This window comes from Schistocerca gregaria, chromosome 1 (assembly GCF_023897955.1).
Source record: "Schistocerca gregaria isolate iqSchGreg1 chromosome 1, iqSchGreg1.2, whole genome shotgun sequence".
In the NCBI taxonomy this organism is placed as follows: Eukaryota; Metazoa; Arthropoda; class Insecta; order Orthoptera; family Acrididae; genus Schistocerca; species Schistocerca gregaria.
In genome coordinates this window covers 1,012,241,560-1,012,261,284 of record NC_064920.1, presented here as the reverse complement: position 1 = coordinate 1,012,261,284, position 19,725 = coordinate 1,012,241,560, and the positions used below count along the sequence as shown (strand labels likewise).

General features: G+C 38.8%; 1 protein-coding gene across 1 annotated transcript in view; it reads right to left on the bottom strand.

The window, feature by feature from the left end:
* Nucleotides 1–1,629: 1,629 nt before the first annotated feature.
* LOC126284714 (polycystin-2-like) overlaps nt 1,630–19,725 on the bottom strand; it is a 162,242-nt gene continuing 144,146 nt past the window's right edge. Inside the window, exon 11 of the mRNA XM_049983881.1 lies at nt 1,630–2,166. Coding sequence (XP_049839838.1) covers nt 2,064–2,166 — 103 coding nt within the window. The 3' untranslated portion in view covers nt 1,630–2,063. The remainder of the gene's footprint in view (nt 2,167–19,725) is intronic.

The window sequence follows — 19,725 nt, the reverse complement described above, 5'->3', positions numbered from 1 at the left end:
TCGGACCATTTCTCGATGTCTTGGTAGGTACGACCAGCGGAGGGAAGGAGGCGTGGAAGGCATCCACAGGTTGACCGTGCCATGCTGCTGATGGCACGATAGATGCAGAAGGTGGCGGCGTGTCAGTGGGGAGAACATCATCATGCCGAGGACGTGCGGCGCAGCGGGGTTTTGATCTGATCAAAGGCGCAGAGTGCATCGAAGATTCGATGCGATGTATTGCCAAAGTATTTGCTGGCAAGTGCTGCGGTAAGTGCAACATGTCCTGTAACAGTTTGTTATTGGCCATATGACATAAAGGAGCAAGCATGCTGTGGCTTAACATGTTGCATAAGAGATGCCAGATGAGCAACACTTGCGGTAATGACGGAGTTTTAGAGGCGCTTGATGTCGCAGCAGGGGAGAAAACAGCAAGCTGCACGTGACTGATCTTGCTGGCAGATGACTTCGGTGTAAACGGAAGTGTCACCTCAGAGTCCGTGGACGGTGAGTGTGTTACAGTGGTAGATGGCAGGATGTTCCGAGTGGAGTTGACAGTGTCGGTGTTTTGATGTGCTGAATTAAAGTGGGTTTCGCTCTGCTGTACTTGTCACTCAAACTGTCACACATAATGTCCATAATTATATGATGATATAAATAAAACAGAAAGAAACTTCCACATGGGAAAAATATATTAAAAACAAAGATTCCAAGACTTACCAAGCGGTAAAGCGCCGGCAGACAGGCACATGAACAAAACACACAAACACACACACAGAATTACGAGCTTTTGCAACTGGCAGTTGCTTCGTCAGGAAAGAGGGAAGGAGAGGGAAAAATGAAAGGATGTGGGTTTTAAGGGAGAGGGTAAGGAGTCATTCCAATCCCGGGAGCGGAAAGACTTCCCTTAGGGAAAAAAAGGACAGGTGTACACTCGCACACACACACACACATATCCAACCGCACATACACAGACACAAGCAGACATCAGCTTGTGCGGAAACTGGGTCGAACAAATTTGCACATGGCATGGAAGACGCGGTAGCCATGACAGGTATTTGTGAATTCGACCAGGCATGCAATTTAGCCGTAGTTCGGAGTTCTTGTGAACTGGGATTTGCAACATAGTCGCCATTTGTTGCAGTCCATTGTTTGCCATGATTGTCCAGTGTCCTACAGTGACAAATGTCACTGTAATAATTATCACACAAAAGCAAGTCAAAATTGTCCAAATTAATTGGCAAAGGAGCACTGCACTGTCCAGAAGTGAAATTACCAACGCGTTGAGCAGGTTTCAACAGACGACTTGTGCGCCTTGGTTGCATTGTCGATGTGTGAGAAGGTGACGAAAGTTAGCAAAAAGCACAATTCACACAAGAGTCTGGAATTCAAACACTAATTACACTTCTTGTACACTGCATCCAGATGCGGTGCGATGCGAAGTCGATGGACATAGAAATCCGACAAAGGGCTGCTGCATTGTTTGTCCATGGCGATGTTCCAGTACACATTTTTGGCATCATAAGCGGTGTTCACCAGTATGGGGATCGAGGTGTTACGCAAGGTAATATTGAACCCAACATAAAGTATTCACTCATTTGTAATGAATTAACTTTATTTTGATTATGTCTGTACAAACACATCCGCTCGAATACAGAGTTCAGGACACACTGAGTCACAGTTTTCAAAGAAGTTCATTCTCAAAGATGAGGCAGTCGACTCTTGCAGTCGATAACCACCTCAAGGCATTATCCAGACCAAGCTAACAAACAGGAAGCAATTATGAAAGAATCATATTTTAATAAAATCTACAATTCTAGTAGCAAAGTACATATCCTATTGACATATAATGACTTTTATAGACATACTGAGGAGATAAAAACATTACTTAATCTAAACTTTCAAAACACACACACTGAACACAAATAACTGCAGTATCTTCTTTTCATGGGGTGTTATCTTTCTCTTTTGACATATAATGACTTTTATAGACATACTGAGGAGATAAAAACATTACTTAATCTAAACTTTCAAAACACACACACTGAACACAAATAACTGCAGTATCTTCTTTTCATGGGGTGTTATCTTTCTCTTTTTTTACGCTCCAATCGTTCCAGAACAGTATTTATCTTTTTGCCAAGTCTATCAATAAACTGTTCCATGTTCGCTACTCGCATCTTCAGCCTGCAAAATTCAAATGTTATCTTACACTATATGTCTAGCTGGAGACAAAAGAAAAAATCTTTGGCCATTAATTTTATGTGTACTGAAAGTTGATAGTACATAAAACAGAAGAAGAATGCATGTATGCTAGTTTAAAGAATTACTGGATTGGTCACTAATGGAATGTAAATACTTCAGAAGGATTGCCTAACATCTAGAATTAAATTATCATGTGCTAAGATAAGAGAGCTTTGTTTTATTTATTTGATATCTGGAAAATGCAAATGAGGTTAAAAGAATAAAGCAAAAATGATCAAGAATAACATTATCAGGGAACAAATGAAAAATGTTAAAACTGATTATGAGGCAGATTATAAAAGGATACTTTTGAGTTGGGGCAGAAAGCCCCAGATGAAGATCAAAAAAAGTCCATAAAGAGTTGCCAATTTCTATGAAAATGATTCCATATACAAAATTAAACTACATTAAATTTCCTATAAATGAGGTCCTATTAATTTTAGTTCTAGGACTAATAGTTTCCACATTGAACAGATGGAAAAATTGTAGACTATTAAAAATGGTATTTTAATGGTATAAAATTAATATTTATTGTTAAATACATTGGGTTAAGAACAAATATTAAAGGTGTGTACTATGTATAAGTGCATTAGACCTGTATTATGACATAAAATGCATTTGTGGAGTGTAACAAGGTGGAGGGGGTATGGAAAGTAGAAGAGGAAGGGAAGTTAGGTCACTGAATTGTGGTCACGCACTTCTCTCCATCAAATGTCTGCAAAATGAAGGAAGATATAGTGACCCCTGGTGCATGGTGGGGTGGCTGTGAGACAGGATTGTGTGAGCCGGTGTTGCAGGCGAGTTGGGTGCTCAGATGGTTCTACAGAAAGGCAGCTGTAAATGTAACAAGTACTTTTATTGCTGCATCTGCCCTGCTTCATACAACAGATCAGTAGCTGGCTCACCGTTGAATTCCACTACGCTAGCTACCTGCATGCCCCACTATGCTGACATGTACTACACCGCACAGGCAGCCTTATTATATCCACCAACTGCACGGTATCTGTGTCAGCAGTGTCTTTTCAATGATGGCATGCCTGCTATGGTCCCAGCAACACCTTTGATGCCTGTCACATGGAGATGCCCACCCATTGATGGTGAGTGCTGTGTCTGGCGTGCAAGGGTGCAACATCGAGCCCCCTGGGCAGGAGCCAGCTGTGCTGCTAGAGATGACCTGGGATGGCCAGCTGATCATGCCACTCAGTCCATGGAGGGACTTAGTGTGTAGCACTGATGCACTGCTAAGGCCTTGAAGTGGTCACTTTTTCAGGCAAGCTCTTGTGACATTTTGTCCAGCACAGTCCCATCATCCTGGTTCGGCTGTGAGACACAGAATATTTCTATTACAAAAATGACCAGTGCTTACAGTCATCAGTACAAGTCACAATCTTAAGACACCATTGCCTTGTCCTTTCTGCATTAATCTGTGCAACAGTGTTTCAGCAAGCTAACCTATCTCACAACATTACACTGGCCATGTTGAATTATTTCAGTGACAACATCCCATGCATGCCTGCTATCAGCACTGATGCAATACACCACTCATGATCACACTAATATGCCCATTTTAGAACGTTACACTTCATTAACCCCTCTATTAACCAAACATGGTCCTCAGGTTGATATTGAAACTAGTTTCATATCACACTACACATCCATCCAAAATACAGAGAAATTTTATAACTAAAACATCTGGTGATGTGCCCACATGGGTCAGATACTCCCATCCAATCTCATTTTCTATGCTTCTTATGCTATTTGCTTATGAGTCTACTTATCACATTTGCTTTACGCTTCTGTCAATTTTACCTTTTGAAACTTTAAAAAACACATTTCTCTCCAATACTACAATATTCCTCATGCTTTTTCTAAATGTTACTACCACCTTGGAATCTCTCCTCATATTTCTTAATTTCACAACATCTCTCAAGGATCCCTTGCCTTGCTCATTATTTCAAACACTATGAAACATATTTCCTGCTAGGCCTCTTGCCATGCACACACAACTTTTAACTCTCTGTTCCACACTTACAAATTACAATTGACGCTCTTTTTTCTTAATAAATCATCCTTAACACATCACCTTTAACAATACATGGTCTGGCACTATTAAATTGTTACATTTGGCATCCCTTCTGTCTATCTGGTGATATTTTAACCCTCTATTGAAGGACAACTTTCAGAACTTTGTCCTTGTGACAACAGTTACCCTTTCCCTTAGGCTCATGTTGTACCCTTCACCCATATCATACTCATTGTATACACAAGACTGTGACTGTGCTGTAAACAGATCACTGTACACATCAGCTGCTTGCCCTGCAAGGCTGTGACCCAGTACTTGCACCCACACCACATTCTGAATCTCTGGCATACACTCCTTGACAGATTCAGCCCTGTTGACTTGGCTATCTGCTGTATGAACTCTTTATTTTCCCCCATTCTCACTGCTTCTGAGGAAATATACATGCCTGTACCACCTCCTGCCATAACATCTGCAACATGACCATCAACAGCTTCTTGTGCTTTCCCTTTAGTATCTAAAACAACTTTGCCTGCAGTTCCACTCTGCACAATGCAAAAATCACCAGCACATGAAATTCCCTGTGCTTCCAGCCCAGGCTCTAGAGTCTCAACACAACACCCGTTATCACCCAATGGGCAGATACTACTGCACTTAAATCACCCATTTTGCTGTCCTCATACTTAATCACTCTGGTACTGTCCAAACTCAATCCTGCTACCTCAGACTCCACAACTCCACATAATACTAGAGCTGATACTTCCACGTTACTCTTCTGAACATCACTGTATTATTATTCTCAGGAATTTGTTCATCACTGCTTCCTTTAAAAACCTTAATTTTCCCACCCAGTTGCCAAGAAGAAACAAAGAAAGAAAGAAAGTCTACACTCATCCCACCTATTGTTGAAAAAACTGCACCCGTGCAGTACTTGAGTCATCTTCTTCACCCATGGATGGTGGTTGTACATTTTGCTACTCCCCCAACTGTGGCCAAATGGCATGGTGATGAGCTTGAAGATCCCACTTCTGCCACCAAACTATAGTGCCCCATGGTGCAAGGTGGGGTGGGGCTATGAGACAGGATGGTGCAAGTGGGTGTTGGAGGCAGGTGGCTCCAGAGAAAGCCAGCTGCAAACATAACAGTTCTTTTGACACATCTGTGCTGCTTGATAAATGGGTCAGTAGCCAGCTGGCCACTGAATTCCACTGGGCTGGCTCTCTGCATGCCCCGCTATGCTGACACAGTACTCCACTACACCAGTGGCCTCATCACATAAACAGGCCATGCAGTGTCCATGCCAGTGTCATGTTCTTGATGATGGCATGTCTGCTACAGTACTGGGTGAAGCATGGTTGTGTCATGGCAGGGGATTCCCATCACATGCAGATGCTCATCTGGTGAGGGCAGATGGCAGCTAGTGTGCACAGGGTGTGATCCACTGCCCACTGGCATGAGTCAGGTGTGCTGCTAGAGATAATCTGGGATGGCCAGCTGTGCCATGGCACTAAGTCTGGGTAGGGCTTAGTGCATAGAGTTGTTGTCCTGCTGTGGCATCAGACAGGTTGGCGTGAAACAGGCACTGTGTAATTGTAAGAGGTACAGAGGTGAGCAAGTATGCTGGGGCTTACCCCAGTTCACTGCTACCAGTGCCTCAAGTTCATAACGCATCTGTGCTTGACATACAAAGGACTGAACCATAATTTGAGAGTGAAATTAAAAATGAAAATAACTTCTCCAAAGTTCATCAGTGTATGCTTCAGCATATTAATTTTAACATAGTAAGGTCCCAGAATGATGAAATAAATGTTATGCAAAACATATAATCTTAAGAAAAAAATAAGTGGCATTGAATAATAAGACTACAATGCTAAAATTGATCGTAATATGATATGAACGTCACAATTAAAAAGTTACAAGTCTCAAGTTGATGAGAGCAATATTTTGGTCAAAATTGGCATTTTTACGAAAAATTGATCCCAGACTCAGAAATATGAAAATTCATATGTAGCCTTAGTTTCATATAAAAACATTAACTATGTGACATCAAAAAGCTACCTCTACTAGTTTTCAAATTATTTACTAAAAACCAAAACTGGAACAAAAACGTCCTTATTCATGGTAGATTAAGTGTCATTTGCATTTGTAATAGAAGGTTCTAATTACAGCACTTTATTACAATAATGCAACAACACAGCTGCACCAAGTTTCAAAACTGTATTGTAAACAATCATAATTACAAGGAATCTTAAAGAGGCAGATCAGAGGTCATGTTCTACTGTTGGCAAGGCTTGACTCGAGTTGAGCTAAAATCTTCTCAAGAACTAAAGTAATCTTAACTCTATTTATATAAAAATTGAGAAGACTGTAAACAGTTGAATGATAGAGCTATTAATTAATACTTGTCTGAGGAAGGAGCCATTTAGGTACTGCTACCTGTGCCTGGGGTGGTTGACAGCAGATGTTTTATTTGGTGGTCTGCTGTACCTGTATATAAATACAGCCAGAGAGGCAGGAGGAAATACGCTTCACAGTGGGATATTAATCTGTCCACATCAGTAAAATCCTGTGTGTACTGTGCATCGGATGACGTCAGAGTCAGTTAGCTAGCAAAAGCATCTTCGGAAAAAGTAGGAAGTGAATTTATGAGGCCAGTACACGGTCTTGGATCACTTGGATTTCACAGAAGTAACCGTCTGTGTGCTGCTTGAACATTGACAAAACAGTGTGCCAAGTAGCAAGATTATTTTCCACTTTTAAGGCAAGCAGTTAACTTTGGTAATTAGAAGTCAGGGCGATAGACCATTTTACTTGGAACTTCCTGTAGAGGTCACCTCTGAACTGTTAATTGTTAATAGTACTATTTCTGATGGGGATGTTATTATTATTATTTTTAAGGACACTATTATATTTTGCATTTGTGAACTTTTACAGAATATGTCAATCTGTTAGAACTCAAAACTTTTATTTATAGTAATAGTTCCCAATTCTGCTGAGTAAATAGCAAATAGGATCATATTCTTTCAGTGAGTACAAAGAGTAATGTGAACTTGCAGACTGGAAATTGTGGTCAGTATGTTCTCCATCGCTTTCTGTATGACCACAGAAATAGTTTTCAGGATTTTTTGTAAACAGCAAAGGTAGGTGTAAGGCATGCACAGACAATTTAAGTGTCTTTCCATAAGGACACAGGAAAAGTATTGACCATAACAGAAGCATTGACCATTAGGATATTTACCTGCCACCCCATAATGCAACTTCTTATTGCAGGTCCATGTGGCATTCTCATCTGGCACAGCCCCATCCTCCTGGTTGGGCTGCGAGACTCAGAATATTTCTATTACAAAAATGACTATTACATGCACTCAGTAGCCATGCACTTGTTGTATGTATGTGCCACTACAACTACCAATCAGGTATCCTAAAACACCATTGCCACTGTCTGTGTGAGAAACCAGCCTTGCCCCTTGCTGCACTAGTCTGTGCAGTACTGTTGAGTAAATAGCAATTTGGAACATTTTCTTTCAGTATGTACAAAGAGTAATGTGGATTTGCAGACTGGAAATTATGGTCATGATGTTCTCCGTTGCTTTCTGGCTGTTCCCACACTGTGACTTTTACTCACTCTTCAGTTTACAGACAGACTATGCCTCCTCAGCATATCCTGGCCAGTACTCTTATGTGAGTAGGCAAGATAATTTCATCAAGACCATGTTTATGTAGTAGAGTTATTTTCAGTTAATCGAGTACTTATTTGCAGTTGTTAAGTGAGCTATTATGTAAAAATATTCAGCAGCTGAAGCTCTCATCTGTCTACCATGCTGAAGAACCTGTCCCCAGAGCAAAAAGCTGTCAATATATATTCCACAATGTTGATTTCATTGTCTCCACTATCATCAGCTGTAATACTTTTCACAGTGTGAGGGGTATCAAATGCATCACTCCTCCCTCAATTCTTTCAAATCTGAAGAGGCTGACCATTTAAATTAGCTCACTCTGTAACTGAAGTGGGTCACCTAGGTTTATGGAATTCAAGGCATTTGAACATGAGTCAAGCAATGCATTACAGCAGATTACTGTTAAGACTTGAAAATGATCAGTCATATTCCATCAGAAATATCCACATCGGCTTTGGAAGATGTGCTGTGGATGTGTGGTAAGTTGTTCCACTCAGTGCAGCCCATTCTAAAAGTGCCACCAGTTCCAGACTGGAAGAGATTTCTTTCATCTAAGAGTAACAAATTAATGGCGAGTGAAGTGCAGTAACTTTCGAGTCATTCATTAATTCACAACCAAATGACTGCATCACAATTACACAGCTTTACAATATGCTATCAACAACAGACAGCTGCAAGGACCACATTTACCAATACAAACCCTTTCTCACCAACACTACATAGCTCACTGAACATCTCACTTAAAAATTAAACAGTTCTCAGCCATCATTTACAGGAATGTATTTTACATAAAAGCTCACTTGACAATGCAAATAAGTATCCATTTAATAAACTGAAAATAACTCCACTGTATACATATGTGCTCAGTGAAGTTCTAGGGAAATGTAATCTGTCTGTAAACTGATAAGTAAGCAGGAACTCATGTTGGGGAAGTTGTCTTTTCCTGAAGAATGCTGCTGCTGTATGGATTCACTAAGACTGAGGCTCTAGCATTGTAGAACAGTGCACAAAGATTTATGTAAATTATGTCCATAGGCATTTCTTGCATTAATTCTATTACTAAATTGTGGAGATATTGATATGTACAACCACCAGTAGCAGGCAAGGACTGCAATATCTGAAACTTGATTGAAGATGGGAGTGCATTCCAAGCTGTGTCTGGGTATGGATGTGATTTTATATCATCACTCCTGTCTCATTACTGGTACATTCCTACCACCTCATAGTGAATTCTACCAATGCCGTGACCCCAGGTACAACTGTGACACACAATACCTTGATTTTCATCACAAATGGCCTACACTCACTAGCAATGCAGCCATATTTTGTTTGATTCTCAATGCTACCACCTCCATGCACCTCCACATCTGATTAATCTCATGTTAAATGCACTGACAGTATAATTACTGTGCTCAAAACCACTCAATTATAGAATGGGAGTGGGCCAGAACGTTAAGTGATACACCAACCACTGAACCAACAATCACCAAACCATGACAACGGCCAAAGACAGACAACCTACAGCCAGATTTTGCACAAGATTACCCTGTGAATTCACATTCCAATGCAGTGAATCAGTAACTGTGTCTAATAATGTTAAAGTTCACGAAATTGCCACACCCTGCCACAATCAGTGTTTTTTTGGAGCATTTGCACATTCCACATCTTTATTCTCATGAAGTCATGAGTGCTATCAACATGGGATGTCAAATTGATTCCATATTTTTAGATTTACAGAAGGCTTTTGACACTGTTAGTCACAAGTGACTTCTAATTGGACTGTGTTCCCATGGAGTATTGTCTCAACAGTATGACTGCATTTGTGATTCCCTGTCCAGAAAGTTGCAGTACATAGTAATTAATGGAAAATTATTGAGAGACAGGGAAATGACATCTAACCTTCCCCAAGGAAGTGTTATAAGCACTCACTGTTCCTGAACTACATTAAAAGACAACCTGAACAACCCGCTTAGATTGTTTGGATGATGTCTTATAACGTTATCAATTGATTAAAAGAAATTTCAAAACAATTCAAACAATATATCTGTATGGTGTAAAAAGTGTCAGTTGATTCTAAATAATGAAAAGTGTGAAGCCATCCACATGAGTACTAAAAGGGATCCACTAAATTTCAGTTACAGGATAAAATGCACAAACCTAAAGACTGTAAATTCAACTAAATACAATTAAAATAACTTAAATTGGAATGAGCACATAGATAATGTTGTGGGGAAAGCAAATAAGAGACTGTGATTTATTAACAGTACACTTATATAATGCAAAAGGTCTTCCAAAGAGACTGCTTGTACCACACTTGTCCGCCCTCCTCTGGAGTGTTGCTGCACAGTGTGGGATTCACATCAGACAGGACTGACAGGGCACATCAAAAAAATAAAGGCAGCTCATTTTATACTATCATGAAATAGGGGAGAGAGTGCCACAGATATGATATGCAAACTGGGATAGATTTCGTTAAAACAAAGGCATTTTTCATGAGAGTATGATCTTTCCTGAAATTTCATTCACCAATTTTTTCCTCAGATTGTGGAAATATTTTGTTGGATCCAACCTAGATAGAGATGAATGACCATAATAATAATAATAATAATAAAGCGAGAGAGAGAGATAAATCAGAGCTCACACAAACATAAGTGTTCATTTTTCCTGTGCGCTATTTGAGAGGCAAACAGTAAAGAAAGAGCTTGAAGGTGTTTCTGTGATCCCTCTGCCAGGCACTTAATTGTAAATTGCAGAAATTAACAACTCCAGCAATAAAATCAAATCACTATGGAATGTTGTTAGAAGGGAGACAGGAAAAGTAACCACTGGGCTAGGTAGTATTACTGTTAAAGAGAATGAGACCATCTTAACCAACAGTACACAGGTAGCCAATATATTTAACAATCACTCCTTAAGTGTAGGAGAATGAGACCATTTTAACCAACAGTACACGGTAGCCAATGTATTTAACAATCACTTCTTAAGTGTAGGAGAAAAAATTGGTGAAAATAGTTCAAAAGAAAAAGCCAGGCAGTACATGGAAGAGTCAGTTTTGAAAAACTTTAGTCAGATTAAGTTTCATCTAACAACCTCTTGTGAAATAAGGAAAATTATTAAATCTTTGAAAAATAAATGTTCTGTTGGAGTAGATGACATCCCTAACAAGTTATTAAAACAATGTGGAGCAGTTACAACTGATGTTTTGAGTCACATATGTAATGCAAGATCAGTTTGGATTCCATAGAAATATTGGAACACGTGAGGCAATACTGACCCTACAACTTATCTTGGAAGCTAGATTAAGGAAAGGCAAACCTATGTTTCTAGCATTTGTAGACTTAGAGAAAACTTTTGACAGTGTTGACTGGAATACTCTCTTTCAAATTCTGAAGGTGGCAGGGGTAAAATACAGAGAGTGAAAGGCTATTTACAATTTGTACAGAAACCAAATGGCAGTTATGAGACTTGAGGGGCATGAAAGGGAAGCAGTGGTTGGGAAGGGAGTGGGACAGGGTTGTAGCCTCTCCCTGATGTTATTCAATCTGTATATTGAGCAAACAGTGAAGGAAACAAAAGAAAAATTTGGAGTAGGTATTAAAATCCATGGAGAAGAAATAAAAACCTTGAGCTTTGCTGATGACATTGTAATTCTGTCAGAAACAGCAAAGGACTTGGAAGAGCAGTTGAACGGAATGGACAGAGTCTTGAAAGGACGATATAAGATGAACATCAACAAAAGCAAAGTGAGGTTAATGGAATGTAGTCTAACTAAGTTGGGAGCTGCTGAGGGTATTAGATTAGGAAATGAGACAAAGTAGTAAAGGAGTTTTGCTATTTGGGGAGCAAAATAACTGATGATGGTCGAAGTAGAGAGGATATAAAATGTAGACTGGCAATGGCAAGGAAAGCGTTTCTGAAGAAGAGAAATTTGTTAACATTGAGTACAGATTTAAGTGTCAGGAAGTCATTTCTGAAAGTATTTGTATGGAGTGTAGCCATGTATGGAAGTGAAACATAGATGATAAGTAGTTTGGACAAGAAGAGAATAGAAGCTTTTGAAATGTGGTGCTACAGAAGAATGCTGAAGATTAGATGGGTAGATCACGTAACTAATGAGGAGGTATTGAACAGAATTGGGGAGAAGAGGAGCTTGTGGCACAACTTGACTAGAAGAAGGGATCAATTGATAGGACATGTTCTGAGTCATTAAGGGATCACCAATTTAGCATTGCAGGGCAGCGTGGGAGTAAAAATTGTAGAGGGAAACCAAGAGACGAATACACTAAGCAGATTCAGAAGGATGTAGGTTGCAGTAGGTACTGGGAGATGAAGAAGCTTGCACAGTATCGAGTAGCATGGAGAGCTGTATCAAACCAGTCTCAGGACTGAAGACCACAAAAACAACAACAACAACAACATGTAATGCATCACTGAGTCGGGGTATTTTTCCAGACAGGTTTAAATATGCCATTGTCAGGCCTCTCTACAAAAAGGGGGAAACCACAGATGTCAATAATTACCGGCCAGTATCCTTGCTTACAGCATTTTCAAAAATCTTTGAGAAAGTAATGTACTCAAGAGTGGTTAGCCAACTCAACAGTAATGGGATACTTAGTAAATCACAGTTCAGATTTTAGAAATGCTGTTCCACTGAGAGAGCAATATACAATTTCACTGTCCACATAATACAGTCTTTTAATAGTAAAATGTCACCAGTAGGAATATTCTGTGACTTATCCAAAGCATTTGATTGTGTGAACTGTGACATTATGTTAGAGAAATTACAATTCTATGGTATAAATGGAACAGCATATGAGTGGTTTAAGTCATATCTACAGAACAGGAAGCCAAAAGTCTCTTTATATGCTTCAAGTGATTCAAAGGAGTTTGCCACTTCATCTAACTGGGGTGGAATTACATTAGGTGCTCCATAAGGTTCGATCATGAGTCCCCTCTTGTTCTTGACATATGTGAATGACCTCCTTTCTTATGTGAAACAAAATGCTGAACTGACCCTGTTTGCTAATGATACAAGCATAATTATTAATCCATTAAAAGAAAGTCCAATAGAAAATGATACAAATAAGGTCTTTGGAAAAGTTATTAATTGGTTTTCTGTGTATGGGCTTGCTCTGAACTTTGAAAAAACACAGTACATCCAATTTTTTGCTGCAAAAAGTACAATTCCTTCAATAAACATAACACATCAAAAGAAGTCAGTAGCTAGGGTAGAGCATACTAAGTTTTTGGGTGTACATATAGATGAGAATCTTAATTGGTAAAGTCATATTTTGGATCTCCTAAAGCGACTAGATTCAGCAACTTTTGCAGTCAGAATAATTGGCAATTTGGAGGATGTAGAAATTAGTAAGCTAACATACTTTGCATACTTCCACTCTCTGATGTCATACGGAATAATATTCTGGGGCAACTCAACACTTAGGCAAAAGGTATTCACAGCTCAAAAGAAAGTAGTTAGAATAATGTGTGGGGTTCAGAGTCACACATCTTGTACTCATCTGTTTAAAAGGTTAGGAATTCTTACAACCGTTTCACAGTACATTTACTCAATAATGAAATTTTCTCTCAACACCATGGACCAGTTTAAAATCAACAGCGACATTCATGATTACAATACCAGAAAAAAGAAAGACCTACACTATCCTTTACTTAACCTATCTTTGGCACAGAAAGGGGTAAAATATGCTGCTATAAAACTTTTTGATAAATTACCGGATGAAATAAAATGTCTGACAGACAGCAGTAATTGTTTCAAAAACATAACTAATGAACTAACTGAGTAATCATGCAGATGTAGATGTAGATGTAGATCTAATCCCCAAACAATCAGTTACTGTTCACATCAGTGTGTACTGACCCATCAAGTGGAACTAGTCACTAACTGTGGTATGTTTCACAAATTGTCCATGTGTCCCACAACATGTAATGTGTCTGAACTTACTTCCACCCACATCACACCTGCTGACACAGACTGTTGAGTGCAATGACATGCACTGGATTCCACATTAGTTACCTCAGCACAGTTTCCTGTGATTTCAAAATTGAATTGGCCAACTGTGATTACACTATCCTTTGGACCTTATTTACACAATTTGTGTAGAACAGAACAACTGGCACTATGGTTTGCTACTACATAGTGTATGTTCAGTTGCAACAAGAACACCAAATATGTCACACTCCTCAGTAATCTCATGGAACATACTGACTTAATCAGTGAAGTCATCTTGTCACCACCCACCAAAAATAAATACAATACAGCTAATACAGTTCTATTACAAAGGCTATCAAAAGTACAGAGCAACAATTATAACAAGCCTTGTATGGTGAAATGCTGTCTGTGGATGTATGTGGGGCCCTTTATCAGAATACTTGTACCATCAGCAAACATAACAGTTATTACAAATCTTCCAAAGTCTTCAGAGAATTGATTAGTTCTACCATAACCTCCTCACTAATGTGTAAAAAAATTAAACAAAAAAATTCTTGATCTAAAAGTATACATCCATAATGTACAAGGGCTCAAAACCAAACTTAATGAATTAGAAATTTTGTTATCAAGTGCAACTGAACTGTCAGACACACAGATATTATGTATTAATGAACATTTCATGAGGTCTTTTGAAATAGAAAGTGTTGTGATACCAAATTTTAAACTCGTAGGTCACTTCTCAAGAACATCTTACAAAGGTGGAGGTAATTGCATATTTGTAAAAGACAACATTACTGCTACACCTCTTGATATTTGCAATTCGTATAGTATTGAAAAAGATATAGAACTGTCAGGTATACAGCTTACAGATCTAAATGTTTATATAATAGCACTTTACAGGTCACCCTCTGGTAACATAGGGACTTTCTACAAAAATCTAGCACCAGTAATAGAAAATCTAACTAAAAGAAAATCATATAGTGTTCTAATATGTGGTGACTATAATATAGATTTTCTCTCAGAAAACTCTAGCCATCTAAGCATTAAAAATTTTATGAACAGCTACAACCTAGACCTAATGGTTAACACTCCAACCAGGATAACAAATCACAGTACCACTTGTCTGTATCAAGTAGCAAGCAATATAAATTGTACTGTATCCTCTGTCAAACTAGGATTTTCAGACCACAATGCATTAATTATGCAGGTCTGGTTGCAAAATAACAATCACGAACACAATAAAATCACTGTACAGAGGAGAAACTTCAATAAAACCCACATGCATACTTTCCTCTTTGATATACAAAATGAAAACTGGCAAAATGTATATGAGGCTCAAACAGTAGACAGCAAATATGAAGCATTCTTGGATATTTTCTGTTATTATTTTAATTGCCACTTTCCCTTACAAACAAAATGTATCAACAAAGATAGGAAACTCTCCAGCTGGATCACCCCAGGAATCATTAGATTATCACAAAGAAAAAGAGAACTTATTTACATTAGCAAATCCAAACTAGGCAGTAGTGAAGCATTTAAGTCATACTTTATTCTATATAAAAAGATATTAAGGAACGTAGTAAATACAGCCAAAAAGCTACAGAATGATAACTGCCTCAAATTATCATCAAATAAAAAGAAAAAGCATGAGGCAACTTATTAATATGAATACTAATAGGGGAATACAACTACAAAGTGATATTAGCTTAAAAATAAATGGAAAATTAGTCTCCAGTAGGAAAGAAACAGCAGAGGAATTCAAGAACTACTTTACAGAAACAGTAGAAAACCTGGCTAACCATCTTAAAAATAGCAGTCCCTTACAACTAGAACCAAACTTATGCTCTGAGACTCTATTTTTAAGGCCTACATCTGAAATTTAAATAGAAAAGACACTTCACAGCAAAATTTAAAAAAAATCATCTGCTGGACAAGATCAAATTCCATGCTTCCTCCTTCATAATTGCAGTAACTTTATCAGTAAACCCCTACCCCACATAATAAACTTCTCATTCCTGAATGGTGCATTTCCTGGTATGCTCAAAATTGCAAAAATTATACCTGTCCACAAAAAAGGAAGCAAAGAGGATCCCAGTAATTATCGACCCATTGCACTGCTTTCAACTTTTAGTAAAGTATTTGAATATATAATGGCCACAAGAATCATGTCCTTTCTAGACAAAGAAAATATCCTGTCACCTGCTCAGTTCGGCTTCCAAAGTAAGAAAGCTACAACTGATGCAATACAAGAATTTCTAGATCATGCACTGGAGCTTGTGGACAAAAAACTCCCAGCCATAGGTATCTTCCTAGATCTAACAAAGGCATTCAACATGGTTAATCATAGTATACTTTTGCAAAAGATGCATTCCTATGGAATAAGAGGAAATGCCTATGACAGGTTTAAAAGCTGTCTGGAAGATCGACAGCAGTATGTCGAATTAAATGAAACTAAGCTCTCAGGTACAGCTAGCACTGTACATTCCTCCATACATACCATAAAGCAAGGTGTTCCCCAAGGCTCCGTCCTGGGCCCCTTGCTGTTCTTACTTTACGTAAATGACCTTCCTCACAGCCTACCAGATGCAAAAACCCTTTTCTTTGCTGATGACACCTCTATACTCATATCTGCGCCCGAATAAATTCTCCAATCTAATATAGATAGGACCAGAGATCAAATAAGTTGATGGCTTCATAGTAACAGGCTGCTGCTTAATGCAAAACAGACAATTGGAATGACCTTCCACACGGCCCAAAACAGAAATCCATTACTACCAACTATATCACTGGAAAAAAATAATGTTAAACTTGAAAATGAAATAAAATTTTTGGGGGTCACTATTACTGATACGCTCACATGGAAAAGGCACATTGATGTTACCAGCACAAAACTTAGTAAAGTATGCTTCATGATTAGATCAATAAGGAATGTCACTAACACAAGTACCCTAACCACAATGTACCGTGCACTCTTTCACTCTGTACTTAACTACGGAATCATCTTCTGGGGCCAAAATTCTGAATCAATTAAGATATTCAAATTGCAGAAGAAGATAGCCAGAACAATTATGTTCAAAAAACAAAGAGACACTTGTAAACCATTATTTAAGAAACTAAATATTTTGCCCCTCCCATGCCAATACATACTAGAATTATTATTCTTTACCAAAAAAAGTATCAACAAAATTAGCAAAAATATGGATTACCATGATTATGACACAAGATCAAAAACCTCTCTAAGAATACTTAGCCACTCAACAAAACTGCACAGTGATGGTGTCAAGTGTATGGGAATAAAATTATATAATCATCTTCCAACTTTTATACAAGAAATCCAAGAAATAAATAAATTCAAACAGACAGTTAAGTCGTTTTTAATAAAAGACTGCTTTTATACCATCCAGGAATATTTGGAATCAAAATTGTCTTAGTGCCTGATAATGTATCAAAGCTGAATGTTGTTAAGTCAATTTTGTCACATCATGTAACAATTCTCTGTAAAGCTGTAACTTTAAGTAACATAATTTTGTAGGTAATGTAAAATAATCATTCTTCTGTGTTCTTGTTTACTGTTTTAGACTCATGTAAACTGTATATTTGTATTGACTTATCCCATATCAGTTTTACAAGCCATTGTACTGATTTGATCTACAGGACAAATAATAAATAAATAAAAATAAATAAAAATGTATTGCTGTATCTGTAGAGAATGCTTTAGGACACTAAATTGAGCAGTTGTTAAAAGCTTATTAGAAGAAAAGTTGATCAGTAGTCTTTTATACGATACCTTATCAAACATTTCTGAAACAAGAGGAGGAGGGACAATAGAAGGAGGGATATTGGTCTATTATTAGAGGTCATTTGATTACCTTCACCTTCATGAATGGGTTTTATTACTGCCTATTTCAGTCTTTCAGGAAATACACTTAACTCATCCTCACAATTCCTATAAGATGGTTAGTGATAGTAGTGGATTGTGTTATATCCCTATATTAATCATTTAAACCTGGTTCTTGAAACTTTGTAATTATGATTTTATGGATAGTTTGAATCTATCTTCATTCGTCTGGCAGTTCAGTTTCTTCAGCATTTCTGTGACACTCTCCCATGGATCAAACAAACCTGTGACCATTCATGCTGCCCTTCTCTTTTCATGTTCAGTATCCACTGTCAGTGCCATTTAATAGGGGAGAGTTTACCATTATCAGATTAAAAAACTGTAACTGTCAAAGGAATTTGGAAGTTTTTGGTCAACTGGCTTGAGTGATTGTTGGAACTGTATTTGATCTTTAGTTAACATTCCAAAAGTTTCAAGAATGACCTGTCTTTATTAGTTGCTTTACTGTTGACAGAAACTTGGATAAGGAATTTTTTGTCTCACATTAGAACACCCTGGTGCACAGCGGGACTTTACATGAGGCACAGTGAGGCAGATATATAAAACAAACAATGGAAAATCTAGGATGGAATAATGGCAATATTATGAAAAGGACAGTTGCTGCTCACCATATAGCAGAGATGCTAATCACCACAAAAAAGACTGTCAAACAAAGCTTTTGGTTAAACAGGCCTTCATCAGAATACACACACACACACACACACACACACACACACACACACATGGTCACAGTCTCTGGCTGCCAAGGCCAGACTGCGTGCAGCAGCGTATGATGAAAGGAGCAGACACAATGGTGGGGTAAGGAGGAGGCTGGGGAGAGGACTGGAAGGGATAGTAGGGTAAAGACCATACAGGGATGAGGTGGGGAGAGGGTAGGGCAGCTATGTGTAGTCAGGAGGATAATGGAAGGGAGGGGGAGGGGGCAGAGGCAGCAGAAAAGAAGTAAAAAGACTGTGGTGTGTTGGTAGAATAGAGGGCTGTGTAGTGCTGGAATGGGAACAGTGAAGAAAACAGGTAGGTAAAGGAAACTAATAATGAATAGTGAATGTTGAGGCCAGAAGGGTTGTGGGAACCTAGGATACATGGTAGGGAGAGTTCCGGTGTGCACAATTCAGAAAAGCTAGTGTTGGTGGGAAGCATCCATACAGTACAGGCTGTGGAGCAGGCATTGAAATGAAAAACTTTGTGTTGCATAGCTTGCTCAGCAACTGGATGCTCCAGCTGTTTCTTGGCCACAGCTTGTTGGTACAGACAGCTTGTTGCTTGTCATATCCACAAAGAATGCAGCACAGTGGTTGCAGCTTAGCTTGTAGATCACATGGCTGCTATACAGGTATCCCTATCTTTGATGAGGTAGGTGCTTGTGACTGGACTGGAGTAGGTGGTGGGAGGACATGTCTTGAGTCTAGGTTTATTACAGGGATATGAGATACGAGGCAAGGGGTTGGGAATGGGGGCTGTGTAGCAATGAACAACAATATTGTGTAGGTTTTCTGGGTTGCAAAATACCACTGTGGGAGGAGTGGAGAGGATAGTGGGTAGAACATTCTTCATTTCAGGACATGGCGAGAGGTATTAAAAACTCTGGCAGAGAATGTGATTCATTTACTCCAGTCCTGAGTGGTAATGAGTCATGAGGGGAATGCTCGTCTGTGGCCAGACAGTGTGACTATGGGAGGTGGTAGGTGACTAGCGAGATAAGGTACGGGACATCTGTTTTTATACAAGGCTGGGGACACACTTTCAGTCTGTGAAGGCCTCAGTGAAACCCTTGGTGTATTTTACGAGGGACTGCTCATCACTACAGAAGCAACAGCCACAGGTGACTAGGCTGTATAAAAGGGACTTCTTGGTATGGAATGGGTGGCAGCTGTCGAAGTGGAGGTATTGCTGGTGGTTGGTAGGTTTGATATGGATGGAGGTATCTTTGAGGTGGAGGTCAACATTGAGAGAGGTG